General features: G+C 41.9%; 1 protein-coding gene across 1 annotated transcript in view; it reads right to left on the minus strand.

Annotated features, from left to right (window-relative positions):
• The window catches only part of RANBP9 (RAN binding protein 9), a 100,276-nt gene that overhangs the window by 75,485 nt on the left and 2,659 nt on the right, over positions 1–22,132 (minus strand). The window contains exon 2 of the mRNA XM_079776259.1: positions 5,553–5,664. Within this exon, the coding sequence (XP_079632385.1) occupies positions 5,553–5,664 (112 nt within the window). The remainder of the gene's footprint in view (positions 1–5,552; positions 5,665–22,132) is intronic.

The following is a 22,132-nucleotide window of genomic DNA, read 5'->3' on the forward strand; positions in this document are numbered from 1 at the left end:
TATCACATTACACATATAAAACAAATCCTACTTTTCACCTCATAGGCACTAATTTATGACTCTAATAAAATAAAATTTTTATTTAATAAAATTCTACACATTGCAATAATCCGTATTTAAAATCCTTTTATTTTTCATCATGTCCCTACAAAATTAATGAACAATGAATAGCAGCAATTCCAAATCATACAAATAAGTTAGCAAGAAACTGCTTCAAATTTCAACTATAAATTTTACAGGTGCTTTCCATCATACTTAGTGACATATACCTATAAAACTATGAAGATTGAGATGTATTTCACTGTTTGGTTTTCAGCAATATTTTTCTTCACAAGTGTTATAACTTAAAATATAATTAGATCTTAAAGCCTTTTTCATAGGAAGTCTCCAATTTTTAATTTAAATAAGTGGGAAAATAGTGTTTTTATTTGCATCATGTAAGAACTAAAAGTTATATCAAAAATAAAGACAAACTAAATGCAACACAAGAGTGGAACAAACCTCACAAGAAAAAACAGAATGGAGGAAATTTTTAAAATAAACAAATAAAGAAGAAAAGAAAAAGATTTTGTGAGCAAATGATATAGAAGTTAGGCAAAGAAGATCTAACTCACATTTGGAGACCACCCCCAACCCCACTCCCTCCCCAAAAGAAACCTTTGTAATGAAACAGGACAAATACTGAAAACTCATAAAAGAAAAATTTTCTGAAATAAAAGACTTAGCCCTATTATTTAAGGCCATACATGAAGGTTAATGACAAGACATACTCAAGTAATGGTACTTTTTAAAAAAAAGGAAAAATCTTTTCAGCATGTAAGCAAAATACCCAGTTTCATGTAAGAGGAAAAGCGTAAGACTTTGACAATACTTCATATCCAAGTCCATGGAGCTCACAAGAAAATGTAAGGCATGGATTTTATACCCAATCGAACCTTCAAATGTAACGGTGTAATGGTGACAAACAAGTTATGAACCAAAAAGGACTGAAATAATATTGTCTCCCATGAGCTCTTCCTGAGCTCTCTGGTTAAAGAGTGAGCTTCAGACAACCAAAATACACCAAGAGAAGTTTTGGGACAAGATCTGGTGGTGATGTTGAACATATTGAATTTAGAACTAACATTAAATGATGAGGTAAGAGATGTTCTTTTACAACAGATAGATATAATACAATTAACAAAATGGAGACGGGGAGACTTTACCAAAAAAAGAATGAAATATTGATAGACTGGACTACCTAAAATGAATCTCAAATGCATCAAATTAAGTGAAAAAACACCATACTTAAACGGTTACATTTATGTGACATTTCCATTTATATGACATTGTGGTTTCAAAGGGAAAAACTATAGAAATAGAAAACAAATAAGTGGTTGCCAGGAGTTAGGGGTGGGAGGAGGATTTCATTACAAAAGGGCAACAAAAGGGGATTTTGGGAGGTGAGGGAACTGTTCCACATCTTGACTGTGGTAGTTATTACATGATTGTATTTTACTTGTCAAAACTCACAGAACTATACACGCCATCCCAAAAAAGTGAATTTTACTGCATGTAAATCAATAATAAATTTTTAAATGCCAAAAATATAGATACCAGGGAAGAGGGAAGGGAATGTGAAGAGGTTGTTACTGCTCACAAAAAGAGAATATCTTAAAAGGAGGGGCCTGCAGGTATTAGTATAAAAGTAACTTTCTAAACGTAAAAATATACTAACCTCTAAAATAGCAAAGAAAATAAACTATGTTATAAAAAAACACACACAAAATTCAAAAGTGACAAAAATGTTTAAAATTTTGTTATAATGTTATGGTCATAAGGAAACCCCTCTAATGTGGAAATGATTATTGCGTGAAATGTTTGCTGTGTGGAGACCCCAATACTCTGTAACTTCCAAAACGTTATAAACATGGTGAACACCCCACTATCTTGATGTAAACGCCCTAAGCCCTTAAAGTGTAAACGCCCTGCTCCTAGCATAAGGCACACTTGATAAAGACACAAGTTGTTTACTCCCGGCTATATAAGCACCAGACCTTCTTCAGTCAACGTCTCCTGCCTGATAACAGGAGAACTCTGCGTCGCTCCATCAGACGAGCCTCTGACTGACTGCTCTGCTGTGCGAGCCTGAACCAACTGCAGCCGCCTGTCTGTCTCCGTCTTCATCGTCGTCCGTCTTTCGGTGTGCATCACCGGGTGGCCTTTGCCGGAGCCTAGGACCCACTAGGAATAGGTAAATAAACCTTGTGTGATTGCATACTAATTCTGTCTTAGGTGTTCATGTGTTCCGGTTCGGCTCAACTGTCTAGACATTGAAGTACCATGGGATAGGCCGTTATTGCTGACCCCTGGTCACCTGCGTATGTCCCACTAAATCTAGGCAGATAATTAATTAATTGGGACATAACTGGAACAAGTTTCCTCTATGGCCCTGACCGGTTTGGCTCAGTGGATAGAGCATCAGCCTGCGGACTGAGGGGTCCCAGGTTCAATTCCGGTCAAGTGCATGTACCTTGGTTGCGGGCACATCCCCAGTAGGGTGGTGTGCAGGAGGCAGCTGATCAATGTTTCTCTCTCATCGATGTTTCTAACTCTCTACCCCTCTCCCTTCCTCTCTGTAAAAAATCAATAAGATAAATAAAAAATAAAAGAATACCCCTCTTAAAAAAAATTTCCTCTGTTCAGAAGCTAACCACTTCCCCTATCTATAAAAGCAACTAGTGTCACCAGTTATCTGATACACGTTCAGAGTTTTCTGTGGCAATATTTACTTATATTTTCAAAAGGAAATAATAGAAAGATAAACCAAGAACTGTATGATGCCATTTTTAAACCATTTCAGAAATGGCAAACTATAGAAACAGAAAACCAATCAGCAATTGCCAGGGGCTGGAGATAGGGCAGAACTGTCTATAAAGGGGAATGGAGGGGTATTTGAGGGGTGGGGGTAATGAAACTGTTCTATATATTGATTGTGGTGGTAGTGAAATGACCATACACATCTGTCAAAACTCACAGAACTACACGCTAAAAATGATAAATGATAAATTTTGCTATATTTAAAATATAACTAATTTTACAATTGGGGAAAAAAAGAGAGGGGGAAAAAACCTGACAACGAAGAGATAAGCCTGAAAAATTAGAAAGGAGTTTATCTTCATGAAAGACCCTAAGAAGCTGTAATAATAGAACTAGCTCAAACTGGCCCTATCCTGTTTCTAACAAGATACTGAGTTCTTTTTCAGAGACAACAAAACAAAACCACAAGTCATTCTCGAGAAGCCCGAGTATAGGAATTTTGACCTCCAATCACACCCAGAGGTTGTCCACCCAACCTCCACCAAAAGCAAAGCCTGAAGGCTTGCAGAAGTAAAGTCTCCATTGTCCAGAAAATCCGTTGCCTGAAGTCCCTACCTTATCTCATATGAATGACCCAAAGCCCTTCTACAGAAACCTGCCTTCAGCACTTGTGCATACCAGCCTGTTCCCTTTAACCGCTTAAATCTCACCCCAAGCCTGGATGAGGGAGACAGATTTTAGCTCTGCCTCCTGTCTCCTTACCAATTTACCGCTCAATAAAGCTTTTTTCTTTTCTTAAAATCTGGTGCCATAGTATTGGCTTCTACCTTTGTCAGGGAGTGAGCCCTTGCTTGGTAACAAAGTTTTAGATTCTATCCTCAAAGCAACAGGTGTACTAAATGATTTCAAGAAGGGGACAGTCACAATTCAATTTCGTATTAAAAAGAACACTAACAACAATCCTACATAATAAAAAGGCAATATGCAAATTGCATCACTCTGCTACGCCCACGATTGGGCCGGCTGGAGGCGTGGGGGGCGGGACTCAGGGTGGCCGATTGGCTGGCGGTAGGAGCGGGGGGCGGGGACTCGCGAGTCCCCGCGCCCCGCTCCTACCGCCAGACTAAACGGCCTACCGCCAGACTAAACGGCCGACGCTGTGGAAGACGCTGGTGGTGGCCGATTGCGTGGCTGCTGGCAGCAGTTTTCCGCCAGCAGCAGTTTTCCTCTGGCCACCCGCCGATCGGAGCGCCTCCTGGATCGGAGTTCCTCTCGGGGTGGCCGATCGCGATGGCGGGAGGCGCTCTGATCGGCGGGTGGTCAGAGGAAAACTGCTGCTGGCGGAAAACTGGTGCCGGCAGCCAGGTGAAAGTCTATTGCACGAAACTTCGTGCAACGGGTTTCTAGTTATAGAATGAAATAAGAAAACAGAGAGCCCTAGCCGGTTTGGCTCAGTGGATAGAGCATGAGCCTGCGGATCGAAAGGTCCCAGGTTCGATTCTGGTCAAGGGCACATACCTTGACTGCAGGCTCCTCCTCAGCCCAGGCCCTGATCGGGGTACCTGAAGGAAGCAACTAAATGATATGTTTCTTTCACACTGATATTTTTCTCTGTCTAAAAATGGATGGAAAAATATCCTTGGGTATTTTTAAAAAAAAGAAAAAGAAGAACAGGGAGCAACTAGGAAACCAATGAACCAACAACCTCAGGAATTTAGGGGATAAATTACCAAGACCTGATTAAGGTAGAGGCTTCAGAGATGGACAAAGATAGTAAAACCAAGAAGTTCCTCGACTTTCTAGCACTAGGTGAAACAACTAACCAAGCTAGCATTGAGAAAAAGATTTTAGACAAGCTAAATTTAAGTGCCTGTGGAGTATTCAAATGCTAACATCTGGTTAGATATTGGTCCAGAGCTCAGGGGAACAGCCTGAGATGTAGTTTAGATTTGAAATTCATCAGGGTATTTGCAGTCATGAAAATATAAAGTCAAGATCATGGCAAAGGTAGACTATGTAGTGTGAAAGGAAAAGAGAACCCTGGAAATCATCCTGCACAACACCAGCATTATGGGGTTAAGGATATAATTTGAGTACAAAAAGAACTGGCTTACTAAATATGCAGCAGTAGGGTTAGAAATTATTACAATCGTGCCTATTTGAACTTGGCTCTCTCAACTCAGAAAGATACAGTGTAAGAAAAGGCCTGGAAAAATTACTCACTATCTCTATTATTTAACTAGAGGCCCAGTGGACTGGAGGGGGGTCCCTCAGCCCGGCCTGCCCTCTCTCACAGTGCGGGAGCCCTCAGGGGCAGAAGGCGACCCGGCGATCAGGGGAAGGCGACACCCCATCACACCTCTGCTGCTGCCACTGCCAGCAGCACAAGCTCGGTCAGCCCTGGTTACCTGAGCCTGGGGCGGCCCTGGGCGGCTGGGCAGCTGCCATTCGAGGTTTGCCTGCACCTTGGGCAGGCCCTGGGCAGCTGGGGGGCTGAGAGGACTGGATGCCGCCATCTTTGAGGGCGGGGCAGTCAATTAGCATATTCCCTCCTTATTGGCTGTGGGTGCCGCCATCTTTGTGATGGCATGAGGGTCAATAAGCATATTTCCTCTTTATTAGATAGGATTCCAATTCTTCATTTTAATGACAAACCTACCAGAGAAACTTGGTTAATATAAACATTATTAATTAAAACAAAAATAATTACCCAAGAATAGCAAACAATTTTTCTCACCACAATTTACACTTACCCATCTCTTCCCTTGCTGACAATTTTTACTTCGAAATAATAAATCCCACAGGCTGCTGGTATTGGATGTGTGGCACGAACTGATGCTGCATCTTTCGGGGTTTTGCCATGACCTTCATAAAAAACAGAAAGGAAAAAAAAAATCAAATGAGATATCCAAATGAGAATCTTAACAAATAATTCAGGAACAAATATGGTTTATAGAATAATATATACATTTCTGCGTCCATGAGTACAAGTAATTAAAGACTTACTGGTCATCACAATTAATCCAATATGCAAAACAGGCCAAGCTAGTCATGGAACTCTTCACACAGTAGTAGTTCCAATAAAATTTCAGAATCTAAACCACTGAACCTAGCAGTCCTTTAGGAAACTTAAAGTATTTTAGGGTAGACTGTATTTTTAAGAGAAGAAAAAAAAAGGTTGCATTTGAAGAACATGATGAGAATATGATCTTAATTTTATTAATCTAAATTTGCGTATCATTTATAAAATTTATAAACAATACTATTTTGCAAAATGGCCTGCTTTTTAAAAAAGAAGCATCTGGCCCTAGCCAGTTTGGCTCAGTGGATAGAGCGTTGGCCTATGGACTGAAGGGTCCCAGGTTTGATTCTGGTCAAGGGCACATGCCTGGGATGCAGACTCGATCCCCAGTGGGGGGCGTGCAGGAGGCAGCCGATCAATGATTCTCTCTTATCATTGGTGTTTCTCTCTCTCTCTCCCTCTCCCTTCCTCTCCGATATCAATAAAAAAAAAATTTTTTAAAAGAAGCATCTGTATCACCGAGTATATTTTTAAATGCAATTTTACAATTAGATTGAATTGGCAAAAGAGCATTCTTAAAGAATTTACAATTTTGTTCTGTGACATATCATGTATCCTATATAAATGCTGACCTATAAATTTCTTTGATCAATTACAGCATGAGAAATATCTAGTCTCTAGTTGTATTTTCTTTCTTTTTTAAAAAAAAAGAAAGAAATATAACCCCATACCATTGCTGACATCTTAGAAAATCTGTTAGGTAATAGCTTTAAACATCTTAAGTTAGCTATCCCTCAATTTTGATCCCAGAAGGTGTCTGTCCTTCACTCATAATCACCTCCCTTGTCCCTTGCCCAAGACACAATTAACCTTGAAAGCTAGCTTGTGCAAAATAAGCCCATAAAACCACAGAATATGAATAAAGACAGAAGCTGAAATAGCTGGTCAAAAAGCACTCGAAGAGAGTGAGTGAGACCAGTCTCCACAATCCCCAAAAAGACTGTATGAGAAACAATACTCTAAAATCATTATTCAGATGTTCTAGTTAGATATGTTCCACAAAATACAAACTTATGCCATTAATCTCTTTTTTAAATATATTTTCATTGATTTCAGAGAGAAAGGGAGAGGGACAGAGAGATAGAAACATCAATGATGAGAGAGAATCACTGATCGGCTGCCTCCTGCACGCCCCCTACTGGGGATGAGCCTGCAACCCAGACATGTGCCCTGACCGCGAATCGAACCATGACCTCCTGGTTCATAGGTCCAGGCTCAACCACTGAGCCACGCCAGCTGGGCTAACCTTTCAGTCATACTATAACAATACCTTCATGGGGAGCAGAATTCCCCACCTCAAATTTACGATTGTTTTAAAACTAAAAAACTTAACTCACAAATTATAACTTAGCCCTATAATAACCATCACAAACCAATGAGATCATATCTTCCCTTACCATGCATTTCATCAAATTACCAATGTACATCCTACCGTTAAACAGTTAAGTTTACAGTTGTAATGCAAATTAGCCGATGTTGACATAGCCTGAAAGAAATTGTTGAACTCCACAGCTCCTTTCTATTACCATGAAAACGTATGTCCATAGACATCTTAAGTATATATGGTGTTGTGTTATGAACAGAAATAGATGACCACTGGCAGGTGATAAGCTTGGCTAAGAGCATAAAAGTGGAAGCAGCAACACACAGACAAAAACATATGTAAGTAATAGATTTACCCTGAGCTAAGCAGGAAAAAACAAGTAACAGCACAAATCTGCAGAATGACACCAGTGACTTTTTAAAAATAGATATTTAGTAAGTTACGGTTTTAGCAAAACATCTTCTCAGTAAAAATATGTTAAAAATAGTTGATTTGCCTGGGAAAAGATCAGGTAAATTAAATACATTAAAAAAACTTAGTTAAAAATAAATCCAAAGAAAACCCTAATTAACCTTGGGGTCCTAAATTAACTAGCTTTTATATTTGTTTTTTGGGGTTTTTTTTGGAAGGGAAATGATCAAAACTTTTAGAGATAAGATAATCTCAAGGCGCCCTAACTGGTTTGGCTCAGTGGACAGAGCGTCGGCCTGCGGACTCAAGGGTCCCAGGTTTGATTCCGATCAAGGGCATGTACTGTACCTTGGTTGTGGGCACATCCCCAGTAGGAGGTGTGCAGGAGGCAGCTGATTGATGTTTCTCTCTCATCAATGTTTCTAACTCTCCCTTCCTCTCTGTCAAAAAATCAATAAAATATATATATTTTTTAAAAAGATAATCTCAAGGCATACTTAGTAATAATAATAACTGGTAATTTATTATTTACACTTGCCATGCAAATTAGCCCATGTTCACATACATTTAATACTGTGTGAAAGGCACTGGTTCTAAGAGCATTATATTTATTAACTTATTTAGCATTCAAAAAAACTTATTAAGTAGATACTATTTATTTTTATTTTAAAAACTAGAGGCCCGGTGCACAACATTCATGCACTCAGGGGGTCCCTTAGCCCGGCCTACACCTCTCGCAGTCCAGGAGCTCTTGGGGGATGTCTGACTGCCATGGAGGCAGGAGAGGCTCCCGCCACCACCACTGTGCTCGCCAGCCATGAGCCTTGCTTCTGGCTAAGTGGCGCTCCCCCTGTGGGAGCACACTGACCACCAGGGGGCAGCTCCTGCATTGAGCATCTGCCCCTGGTGGTCAGTGCGCATCATAGCGACCGGTCGTTCCGCCATTTGGTCTATTTGCGTATTAGCCTTTTATTATATAGGATGAGGAAACTAAGGGAAAATAAAGAAACGTGCTCAAGGTTAAACTGCTGTGTGAGAATTCCAAACCAGGATTTGTGCTGGGATTTAAATTCAAGAAGCCTGATCCAGTGCAGCTCTGAACCCATAGGAAGGATTTAGTTACAAATGAGCATTCTGGGATCACTTCACATGTATTCCCATCTCCTATCCTTGCTACTTCTTTGGAAAAAGAGATAGAAAATATTTAGGGTAAACAATCTCTCAAAGCATTATGTGCTTTTCTATAGCTTTTTCTCATCCAACATCTGTGAAATAGGTATTATTTAACCTCATTTTTTAAAATGAAAAAATTCTTAGAGATTATATAACCTTGTCCCAAATTAGTAGACTCATATTAAATCCATGTATGAATTAAAATCCCCTACATTTTTTTCCATTATGCAAAAATAACTGTAAAAAACTACACGATCATAAATCTTCATTATGCTCTATTAAGACATTATAGAAAAATTCTGTAAATATTTAAATATTTAGGAAAAGTTTAGATGTAAGATTAAAAGGATTCATGTTGGGAGGCTGGGTGAAAAAGGTGAAGGGATTAGGCAAAAACAACAACAACAAAAACCACCACCTCATAGACAATAGCATGGTGATCAGCAGAGGGAAAGAGGATGGGGCAGGCAGAAGAGGGTAAAAGGAGGATAAATGGTGATGGAAGGAGACTTGACATGGGATGCTAAACACACAATATAGTAACAGATGTATTGTAGAATTGTACACCTGAACCTATGTAATTTTATTAACCAATGTCACCCCAATAAATTCAATTTTAAAAATAATACATTTTTATTGATTTCAGAGAGGAAGGGAGAAGGGGAGAGAGAGAGAGAAACATCAATGATCAGAGAGAATCATTGATTGGCTGCCTCCTGCATGCCCCACACTGGGGATCAAGCCCGCAACCTGGACATGTGCCCTTGGCTGGAATCAAACCTGTGACCCTTCAGTCCACAGGCCGGCGCTGTAACCACTGAGCCAAACTGGCTAAGGCTAAATTCAATTTAAAAAAAAAGGATTCATACTATTTCTTAGGTGAGACTACTATTATCAGACTGAAGGGCCTACTTCTAATAATGTTCATCAGCAGGAATTTTATTACCTAAAATTCTGTGGTGACCAAAATACAACCTTACACTGCCAAAGTGTAAACTTTTAAAAACACAAAGTCTTCACTACTGAGCATTTTCTATATGGTTCAAGCAAAAAATATATTTACTGCTTCAAAACTCTAAGGCTAGTAAAGTTAGTTCTTTCTATTAAATCTGTTGACTAGTTTCGTTGAAATGGAAAGGGTCTGAATAAAGTCCATCCTACCCCCCTCCATTCGCCAACATGCTACCAAGTGTCTTTCTGAAAATATAAATTTGCCTTCCTTGTACCACTATCCCTCAATACAATTAAAATTCCTTCTTAAGAGCCTCCTGTTAAACCTAGGAAAAAGATAAACTTCCAGAAAGCCTTGTTCGAGCTCCCCTTCCCCCTGCATTTTCTATCTCCTTTCTGCTCCAGCTACATTCACCAGGCCAGTCTTTGCCACAAGCAATTCCCTCTAACTAGAAAGCTCTCCCCCCCTTCCTTCTCAGCCTGGGTAGGTCCTATTCTTCCTTCAGATCTTAGCTCAAACTGTACTTCCTCAATTACTCTTTCTCTAACCTCTCTGACTTGTTCTAATTTCCTTTTTATATGCCCCTCATAGTAACACATATCTTTCCCATACATTAACATACTTAACAGTTATATGCGATTATTTTACATTTTTGAATTTTAATTCCTGAACATTTTTTGCATTTTAATTCCTACTGACATCCACCCTAACTTCAATCATTCCTCCTGGAGCCACAATGATCTCCTCAAATAATTCCAACTCGGAAATATTAAATTTTCATAAAGTCTGTTCTGCTACAAAACACATTTCTTGAATACAAATTAGCTGATATGCACTTGATAAATGTGGGAATGATGTCAGCATAAGAAAAAGTCATCTAGTTCATAACACAGCTTTCCCCAGTACATTAATGAATGAAAGAGAAAAGTTTAGCATGTACAAAAGGCCCTAGGTCAGTGGTCGACAAACCACGGCCCGCGAGACACATGCGGCTCTTTGGCCCCTTGAGTGTGGCTCTTCCACAAAATACCATGTGCGGGCGTACATGTACAGTGCGGTTGAAACTTCGTGGCCCATGCGCAGAAGTCGGTTTTCGGCTCTCAAAAGAAATTTCAATCGTTGTACTGTTCATTTGGCTCTGTTGACTAATGAGTTTGCCAATCACTGCCCTAGGTCAATGAAGACTGGGATTCCTACAGAAGTGCATTCCTATAATGTCCAATGCTTAGTGGCTTCAGGAACTACTTACACTTGCCACTATATGAAACCATCTGGGGAAAATCCAAGTGCAGTGCAGATCAAAAGGTGCTACGATATTTCCTCTTTGGTTATATCTGTATGGACTCAAACATCTCAGGCATATTTACTTTATGCTTTGGGTTATAATTTCATACTACTTTATTTTGTTGCTCAAACTGCTCCCCCTTAGGCTATTGGGAGTGTTTTTCAGTTGGCTCCTCTGGCACTCTGACATACTTCCATGATGTGTCCTTACTTGTTTATTACTCTCTGGCACCACAAGATGCTAATATAGTTCCTGCCCCTCTCCTAGAATGAGGGTTCTCCAAGGAGCCCTGGCAAATGGCATTAGAACCCAGCTCTAGGTATTAGTGTGCTAGTTGTTATGGAAGTACTAAAGGCCCGGTGGACTGATTTGTGCACACAGAAAGGAAATTAATTAGAAGAAATATTTTAGAGGCTGGGGAGGGACCGTGTGGAAGGGCTCCAGGGCATGTTAGGCCCATCTTGCCCAGTCCCAATCAGCTGGACCCAGCAGCAAGCTAACCTACCGGTCAGAGTATCTGCCCCCTTGTGGTCAGTGTGCATCATAGAGACTGGTTGAACGGTCGGTCACTTAGCATATTAGGCTTTTATTATATGGGATTATTACTTTCAGGTGCCCTTGTTGACAAGAGCAAGAAAATATGTGTTTGTATACTAAACCCCTGCATATACACATATCTGTATTTCCATGTTATCATTTATGTCAATATTAAACTAAACATGAGTTCATGGTGATATCTCCAACTCTAATCATCACATGGATCACTCCTCCCCGCTCTGCTTTTTATCCATAAAATTCAACTCCAATGGTAAGAAACCTAGCTCCCATCATCTGCCATCCTTGATTTACTTGTTCAATTCTAGAATAAGTATATAGCAGTAACAGAATTGTTAACTCATATCCCCGAGGAATATGACTTTATCAAGAGTTCAGTGCACACCTAGTTTTTGGGGTTTTTTTTTTTTTTTAAATGTATTTTTATTGATTTCAGAGAGGAAGCGGGGGGAGAGAGAGAGAAACATCAATGATGAGAATGAATCACTGATTGGCTGCCTTCTGCACATCCCCTACTGGAGATCGTGCCCGCAACCCGGGCATGTGGCCTTGACTGGAATCAAACCTGGGACCCTTTAGTCCGCAGGCCAATGCTCTATCCACTGAGCCAAACCAGCTAGGGCTCACCTAGTTTCTTTTACCTTTAGTTTTACAGACTCCACTGATTTCCTAAGTTATTTAGGTCAGTACCTTTCCCCTCCCCTTCTCCAGGCTGTTTCATACGTTTGTAAAAGATTATGTGATCACATTCTGCATTCTATCCTGGGATTTTCCCCCCTTCTTCTAAATGATTTTTTAATTTGCATCCATTAAGGTTCATTTTTCATGCTGTAAAATTCTATGAGTTTGATAAATAAATACAGTGTCAGGTATCCACAATTACCTATCACACAGAATACTTTAACTGATCTAAAAAATCCCCTGTACTTTGCTATTCCCACCCTCTCTTTCTTCCTTCAAAGCCCCTATCAACTAGTCATCTTTTTACTACGTCTATGGTTTTGTCTTTTCCAGAATGTCATATAATTGAAATCACACAGTATGTAATCTTTTCAGTCCGGCTTCTTTCAGTCAGCAATATGCACTTAAGATCCATGTGTCTTTGCATGGATGGGTAGCTCATTTCTTTTTATCACTGAACTAGAGGCCCAGTGCACAAAATTCGTTCACAGGGGGTGGGGGTCCCCTCAGCCCATCATACAACCTCTCCAATCCAGGACTCCTCGGGGGATGTCCGACTGCCGGTTTAGGCCCGATCCCGGGGATTGAGCCTAAACTGGCAGTCGGACATCCCTCTCACAATCCGGGACCACTGGCTCCTAACTGTTCACCTGCCTGATCACCCATAATGGCCTCTGCCTCCCTGCCTAGTCACCCCTAACTGCCCCCCTGCCAGCTTGATCACCCCTAACCGCCTCTGCCTGCTGGCCTGATCTCCTCTAACTGCCCCCTGCTGTCGGCCTGGCCGCCCCCAACTCCCCCCCACCGCCTACCTGGTTGCCCCCAACTGCCCCCCCTCTGCCAGCCTGGTCACCCCTCACTGCCCACCCTGCCGGCCTAGTCGCCCCACGCAGCCTGCTGTTCAGTCGTTGTGTGAGGGCGTCCCAACCAATTTGCATACTACCCTTTTATTAGTATAGATAGTATTTTATTGTATGGATATACCACCGTTTATCCATTCACCTACAGAAAAGCATCTTCGTTGCTTGTTTTGGGCAATTATGAGAAAACCTTCTATGAACATTCATGTGCAGGTGTTTGTGTGGGCATAAGTTTTCAAATCAGTTGGGTAAATAGCAAGGAGCTGAACTGATGGATCATATGGTAAAACTATGTTTAGCTTTGTTAGAAACTGCCAAACCATCTTCCAAAGTGGTAATATCACTTGGCATTCCCACCAGCAATGTCTCAGAGTTCCTGTTGCTCTGCATCCTCACCAACAATTAGCACTGTCAGGTCTTCTTTGGATTTTAGCCATTCTAATAGCTAAAGGTATGTATTTCCTGTTTTAAAAAATGGGGGATGAAAAAAACTAAATCCCGAATCAGATTTTTATTTTTGATTAGAGCTGTTGAGTGCTCACATCTCTAAGAAGGAAGCCCAAACCCTGAGGCTTAAGGATATGAAGGATCAGCAGCCAGTGTGATATTGGGCACAAATGCCAGTGGAAATTTAACTGGGCTTGTATTTTATTAGGACTATTATTTTTGTAGTCTCTGGTTACAAAGTTCCACAGGTTTTAAGTGGTCTGCACAGCCCTCTTTTTCTCATAAGCCCTGCTACTTTTAGAGTGCAATTTTGTGGAAAACATGGGGTTTTCTCCAGTAACACATTTTTGGCATTACAGCAGAAATGCCTATACTTTCCCCTAGGACACACCATCCTATCATCTTCCATTTCTAAAGACTTCACTTCTATACTTTCCAACATCAAAGGAATTCCAATTCCCTGGACCCTTTCTTGGTTTGTTTTTATCTTCATTTTTCCTCCCCCAGGATGGGCTTACATGGTAATCACTTAAAAGCTCCCAAATAGCCTTGATTTTCCTCAGATGCCTATCCTTCCATCACACCCAACCAGCAAAAAAACCACAGCCTTAGATCAATACTATAATCTCCCTTCCCTAACTCCTGCACTGAGCATTTGGCCTCTGAATAAAGTCCAACAATCTTGCAAAGACCCACTCTTAGGAAGTCAGCTGGGCTCTCCCACTGCTATCAACAACACACTCAGAAATCTTTAGTTTGTTCCCTATTCCCTTTCATATCTAGCCCACATTTTCACCTTTCACTTTAAGCCCTCTACTCAAACTCAGTGAGCACACTACCTTGCCTACTTTTATCATAAAACAGGACTTAAAAGGGACTTCACCATGATATATGGTCATGGGTTCTATCCTCTACTTTGCTATTACAAATTGGTCTGTATCCATAACATTCTTCACCTCTTCCACTATTATCAGAGTGAATAGCATGCACTCCTCTTCAAGACTAACCATCCTGTGCTCCTGAACTACTTTCCTCCCTCTTGCCTACAGCCTTCCAAGTTATATTTTTATCCTTTCTCTCCTTACTTTCCTTCTCAATCTATAAGAACACAGTCTCAAAAAATGTATACACTTTTCATAAAATGCATGGTGGGGCAAAAGTAGGTTTATAAGAGTTTTCTAATACGTTAACTAATAAATAATAATACAAGAATAAACTCTGTTTTGCAGACTCACTACTATAAACCTACTTTTGCCCCACCCTGTATATGCTCCTGTGGTATAAATCACTGTCAATAATGCACTAAAGGTTGGTGGTGAGCATAATGAACTTTTAAAAAAATTTTTTTAATGTAATAAAAACCGGTACAGTTACTAATTATTTGTTAAAATGTGTTAAATTTTGTATACATTTATTGGGATGCCATACCTTGGACTGACATCTTACTCTTATCTAACTTATGTCACTTCAGTTTTATCTACACAGACAAACTAAAACGCAACTTACTTAGAAATGATACAGTAGTCTCTAACAGTACTTTCTAAAGGGGATTTTAGGGATAATTTTGGATTATGTGGATTTTCATTTTACATGCTGACATTAGAAGCTAACTGCCAGGTACAATGTAACTCCACTATTAGCCAGTCATTAAAACAAAAACAAAAACCTGATTTAACCTCAATCCTCCTTCAGGCACTCCCTAACCCCTTTCCTCATCTATATTTCTCAAGAGTAATCTATATTCACTTTCTCTCTGCTTGGTCCCTTCTGTTTATTCTGATTTTTGCCCCCATCACTCAATTCAAACTGTTCTCCCTGAGATCACAATGATCTAATTTCCAAATTCAGTGGAAATTTTTCTGTGCCTATTTCACTAAACCTATCTGTTGCATTTGACACTAAAGAGCACTTCATTTCTGATACTCCTTTGCTCAGCTTCTGTGACACCACACTCCTCTTTCCAGGTCCCTCTTAACTATTCCTTCTTGGGATCCATCCAGTCTTTTCATGTTCGTGTTGTTCAGGGTTCCATCTTTGGCCTACTGCTCTTCTCACTTCACTTACTCTCTCATACACTCCCAGAGTTCCAACTACCACGAGGTGACTCCCAAATCTGTTTTGACCTAGATCTCTCCCAAGCTCCAGGCAATAATGGTCCCTGCCAATCTGCCTCACACACTTCCCTACTGAAAGAAGTAGAGTCCAGACCAGGGGTCCTCAAACTTTTTAAACAGGGGGCCAGTTCACTGTCCCTCAGACCGTTGGAGGGCCGGACTATAGTTTAAAAAAACAACTATGAACAAATTCCTATGCATACTGCTAGGTCGGCTGTTAAGGACAGGCAGCAGTGGCAAAAACACCCGGCGGGCCGGATAAATGTCCTCGGCGGCCCGCATGTGGCCCGCGGGCCGCAGTTTGAGGACCCCTGGTCCAGACCATCCTTGTGCCAGGAGGATGTTTTATATATCACTAGAAACCCGGTGCACGAAATTCGTGCACAGCGGGGGGTTGTCCCTCAGCCCAGCCTGTACCCTCTCCAATCTGGGACTCCTGGAGGGATGTCCGACTGCCCGTTTAGGCCCGATCCTGGTGGGATCGGGCCTAAACGGGCAGTCGGACATCCCTCTCACAATCCAGGACTGCTGGCTCCCAACTGTTTGCCTACCTGCCTTCCTGATTGCCCCTAACTGCTTCTGCCTGCCAGCCTGATCACCCCCTAACCACTCCACTGCCAGCCTGGTTGATGCTTAACTGCTCCCCTGCCAGCCTGTTTGCCCCCAACTTCCCTCCTCTGCCAGCCTGGTCACCCCTAACTACCCTCTCCTGCAGGGTTGATCACCTCCAACTGCCCTCCCTTGCAAGCCTGGTCCCTCTCAACTGCCCTCCCTTGCAGGCCTGGTCCCTCACAACTGCCCTCCCTTGCAGGCCGGGTGCCTCCCAACTGCCCTCTCCTGCTGGCCATCTTGTGGTGGCCATCTTGTGTCCACATGGGGGCAGGATCTTTGACCACATGGGGGCAGCTATATTGTGTGTTGCAGTGATGATCAATCTGTATATTACTCTTTTATTAGATAGGATAGAGGCCTGGTACAGGGGTGGGGGCCAGCTGGTTTGCCCTGAAGGGTGTCCCAGATCAGGGTGGGGGTTCCCTTGGGGCGTCGGGCGGCCTGAGCGAGGGGCCTGTGGTGGTTTGCAGGCCGGCCACGCCCCCTGGCAACCCAATCGGAGGCCCGGGTACCTGGAATTTATTTTCCTTCTACAATTGAAACTTTGTAGCCTTGAGCGGAGCCAAGCCTGCTGCTCCCTCCGGGGTGGCAGCCATTTCTGTGGCAGTTAATTCACCTTCTACAATTGAAACTTTGTTGCCTTAAGCGGATGAGCCCGGCCACGGTGTACGGAAAGCTTTGCTTCCCCTGTTGCCGCCGGCAACCCTGGCCTGCTCTCTCAAGCTCCATTCTGCCGCCATTTGTTTGAATTTGTTTACCTTCTATAATTGAAACTTTGTAGCTTGAGTGGAGGCTTAGGCCTGCAACGGCTATGGAAAGCTTGGCTTGCTCTGTTACCTGGGAAACCTTGCTCTCTGTGGCTGTAGCCATCTTGGATGGGGTTAATTTGCATACTCGCCCTGATTGGTTGGTGGGCGTGGCTTGGCTGGTGGATGTGGCTTATGTAGCAGAGTGATGGTTAATTTGCATATTACCATTTTATTAGAGAGGATTACTACCCTCACTCCCCTACAGCTGATTCAACACAGGTCAGCACCTGACATGAAAGTCACCAATTCACACCACTTGCATATAAGGAAAAGCTCTGCCCAATTAAGAATGATGACAATTAGCAAGGCCAACTTGGTAAGTCTCTCAGGAATTTGAAATAGGAAGGAAAGAATAAGTCAAGAGGAAAAAAAGAGAAGTAAGAAAACCAGAAACTAGTGACTGCAGCTCAGTCACTTTAGCAGGAGAATAAAGTAAAAAACCATGAACTCCAGCTGTTGTGATTACTGGAGCCACCTTAACCCCAGAAGACCTGTTCTTTGTGTAAGGCTTGCTTCTTTGGCTTTTTCTGGTTTCCATGAAGTCGTCGACCCTGCTAGCGGTTCTCAACCTGTGGGACAGGTTGAGAACCACTGCTGTAGAGCCTAAGACCATCGGAAAACACAGATATTTACATTACGATTCATTAACAGTAGCAAAATTAGTTATCAAGTAGCAACGAAAATAATTTTATGGTTGGGGGTCACCACAACATGAGGAACTGTATTAAAGGGTCGCGGCATTAGAAAGGTTGAGAACCACTGCCTTAACCAGAATTGAACCTGTGACCCTTGAGTCCGCAGGCCGACGCTCTATCCACTGAGCCAAACCGGTTAGGGCATAAGGTTCCCATTTTTACTTATCTTCAAATATATTGTAACTAGAGGCCCGATGCATGAAAATTCATGCAGGAGTAGGCCTTCCTTCCCTGGCTGCCGGCACCGGCTTCTCTCCTCTGGCCACCAGCAGGCACCCGGGACCTGAGCTGGCTTCCACTGGGCCGCCCGCAGGCACCCAGGACCCAGGCTGGCTTTCCCCAGGCTGCCCACAGGCACCCGGGACCCCAGCTGGCTTCCCCCAGGCTGCCCACAGGCACCAGGGATCCGGCTGGCTTCCCTCCAGCCCCAGCTTTGTCAGGAAGGACGTCCGGAATGATGTCCGGTCTAATTAGCATATTACCCTTTTATTATTATAGATACTTCTTACAATCATTATTTGATTCATGGTTCCTTGCAAGAACCTAAGAGTCAGAAACCCAGCCATCAACTTTCTCTCTCCATCATCCCATCATATCCTGTCAGTGTTACTTTAAAACATTACAACTATGTTTGCTTTTCTCCACCCCTACCACTGATCAAGTTCAGATACTTATTTCTTATGTGGTCTGCTGCAATGGTCTCCTAAATGGGTTTGTTATATCCAATATTGTATCCGTTGAATCTATCTTCCAATTATTGTATAATCTGACAAAAATGAAAATATGAACCAGCCACTTCCTATTTAAAATCCTTTGATGATTCACCTCCTACAGAATAAGATCTAAGCTCAATAAGATATTCTATAAGGCCTCTCACAATCTTTTTCCAGCTGCTCCTTGTTGCACACTTAAATTTCAATCACCCAAAACTGCTTGTAGTTCCAAACATATACAAGAATTCTCTCTGCCTTTTTAGTTGTAATACTAGCCCCTCCTCTTCCCCTGTAGACTACTTATCTTTTAAGACTGACCACTAGCCTCATCTCCTCTAAAAGCTGTCCCTGACACCAACTTCATCCCTTCCAATGTCAGCCTGAGTAGAGCTTCTCCTGCCCTCCAAAGTGTGCTCTTTATAACACTTCCTTTACTACATCATGTACTTGGAACTTTTTGAATAAAAAGACAGTATTGCATGCACCTTTGAGTGCCCAGAACCTTGCACAATGTAAACAAACATTCACTAAAAGGTTGCTGAATAAATGAAAGAATAAGTAAATAGAGATCAAGGCATATACACAAACTAGAGGCCCAGTGCACAGATTCGTGCACCAGTGGGGTCCCTCAGCCTGGCCTGCGCCCTCTCACAATCCAGAACCCCTTGGGGGATGTCAAACTGCCGGTTTGAGCCCGATCCCCGCAGATCAGGCCAAAACTGGCAGTCCAACATCCCCCAGGGGATGTAGTAGTGTGCAAAGTGGCAGGCGGCCGGGGAGAAGCCCAAGCTGGGGTCAGGCGCTGCACCCGCTTATCCCAGCCCCACAGAACCTGCCTCTGCCGCCGCTTGGTAGCGCTGCCATGAAGGCAGGAGAGGCTCGCTCCAGCGCAGCTGCACTTGCCAGCCGTGAGCCCAGCATCTGGCGCCCATTGGTCAGCTGAGCGTCGCTCCCACTGTGGGAGTGCACTGACCACCAGGGGGCAGCTCCTGTATTGAGCCTCTGCCCCCTGGTGGTCAGTGCGCGTCATAGCAACTGGTCAAGCAGTCGACCGGTTGCGTAGGGTTTTATATATATGGACTAAAGGCCCGATGCACGAGAATTCGAGCAAGAGTAGGCCTTCCTTCCTTCGGCTGCCGGCACCAGCTTCCCTCTTCCCGCCGCCCACAGGCACCTGGGACCCGGGCTGGCTTCCCCTGGGCCACCCACAGACACCCGGGACCCTGGCTGGCTTCGCTCGGGCTGCCCGCAGGCACCCGGGACCAGGGCTGGCTTCCCCCGGGCCCCAGCTTCATCAGGAAGGACGTCCAGAATGACATCCAGTCTAATTAGCCTATTACCCTTTAATTATTATAGATTGTCTAGCAAGGTATCTGCTAAACAGCAACTGCTCAATGAATTATCATTACTATTGTCTATTTTACTGCAAATATGATTATTAAACTCACTTGATTCTTTCAATTGTCAACAGGTATTTTTAAAGCTAAATTTCCCAAAAATTTGGCAAAGGGACCCCTGGGAAATGCTCAGTTTTGTTTTTAAATTCCTTGACTTTTGAGGAGCAATTTTATATCACCCCCATAATTCTTATAGGACATTTGTATTGGCAGGCAAGCAAATATTTATTGAGATATTTGTTCAACCTTAAGAAGTGAAAGAAATCAGATAAGCAATTAAACTTAGGTCTAATGGCAGTTGATATTGAGGGGGAGGGGAATTAGGCATACCAAAAGCTCAACCTATTTGGTTAGATACTGTTAATAATGCTTTAAAATAAAAATGCAATCCACTATTTCATTGCTTCCTACCATTCCCAACTTACACTTATCTTCTAAGCTGCCCTAAATTAGCATAATCAAGGTGTCTGGACTTTTCTATGGCATTAGTGTGATCCAGGTAACACTTTTCTGCAGAAATAGTTTTAATGTCAACTATTCTTCAAAAAGTTCTAAATGTGATCAATGAATTTACTTGAGATACTTAAAAAATCTCATACAAATTGAAATAGGCAATTCGGTATAGTGGAAAGAGCTACATTTAGAATCTGTGAAAATTAGTTTTCAATCCTGGCTTAACTGTGACTGGCAAAAATCTAACCTCTAAGTGCTCCCACTTTCTCAGATCTAAAATGAGAATTCCACCACCTTGTCTAAATCTACTTCTATCAAAATGCTTTATAAAATATCCCAAGAGTGATAACCTCACACATATAAAAATGAAATCTGTAACTGAAAACATTTCTGGTAATCAAATCCATTGTCAAATTCATGAAAATGCTTTAACTTGGAATAGTTATCATAATAATTTAAGTCTAAACTTGTCATATTTGTATTTATTCAAAGCTGACAACTGTAAAAAGGAAAGAAACATGCCTGAGTATTTCAAGAGTTGGTGTGAGACTGCTAAGCAAAAGGTTTTGTTGTGTTATTTTTTTTTTTAATTTTTAACATACAGAATACACACCTTATTTCTCTGCAATCCAAACAACTTTGTCTATTTGGCTGGCATTGTTTAATACTAATCCCTTCAGATCATTCAAGGAACCACACACTGCGACCAAAAACAGTAATTCCAACTTTCTAGAAGAATAAACTCTTAAAAACTGAATGTGGTCAGAGCAAAAGAAACCAAGATATTTCTATTTCAAAGGTAAGGACAGCCCTATCTGGTTTCACTCAGTGGATAGAGCGTCAGCCTACAGACTAATGGGTCCCAGGTTCGATTCCGGTCAAGGGCACATGCCTGAATTGCAGGCACGATCCCCAATAGAGGGCATGCGGGGGGAGGGGGAGGCAGACGATTAATGGTTCTCTCTCATCATTGATGTTTCCATCTCTCTCTCCCTCTCTTCTTCTCTGAAATCAATAAAAATATATATTTTTTTAAAAGGTAAGGATAATTCTCATTCTGGAAAATAATTATCAATCCTTTAAAATTCTGTAATATGCAAAAATATTATGTCAAATGAGTCTCAAAATGCTTAGGTAAAAACAATGCAGCATAATAATAGGTTAAATAAAATTAACTCTGCTTATTTGGGGACTTCAAAGTTTTACTTACCCACTACCTTATTACACTTCCCCTTTTCTCCCTTCCCTTATTACTGGGACAGAGTTGCCTAGTACTTTTGGTGTGATCCACTCAGAAGGCACACAGAAAAACAACAGGAAGAAAAACACCCAACACATTAAAATAACAAGACAAGAGGAAGAGGCAGTAGAAGGGGAAAAAAGAGACTGTGTTTGCATCAAGGGGGAAGGGAGAGACAAAGGGGAGATAGAAGAAAGGGACAAGAGAGCAAAAGGATGACAACAAAATCTGTTCTTCCGGAAATAATGGTTTATGATTATAAAAGAGTGAAGTTTCCAGAAAGTGAATCTTAGTATTACACAACAGAAAGTAATAGAGGCCAACAGGAAAAATAATTGAGACAGCAGTGTCATAAATATTCCAAACGCCAACCAATTTCACACAAGCATGTACTTTTCTCTGACCTAAATCATCAATTTTATGTAAAAAGAGTTAGTAAAACTAATCAAACCATGTTACAGTGCTAAATAAACTGTAATCATGAATCTTAGATATCATGGAAATTCAGAGCTGGAAATTTCCTTCCCAAC

Source organism: Cnephaeus nilssonii, assembly GCF_951640355.1.
Source record: "Cnephaeus nilssonii genome assembly, chromosome: 7".
NCBI classification, from domain to species: domain Eukaryota; kingdom Metazoa; phylum Chordata; class Mammalia; order Chiroptera; family Vespertilionidae; genus Cnephaeus; species Cnephaeus nilssonii.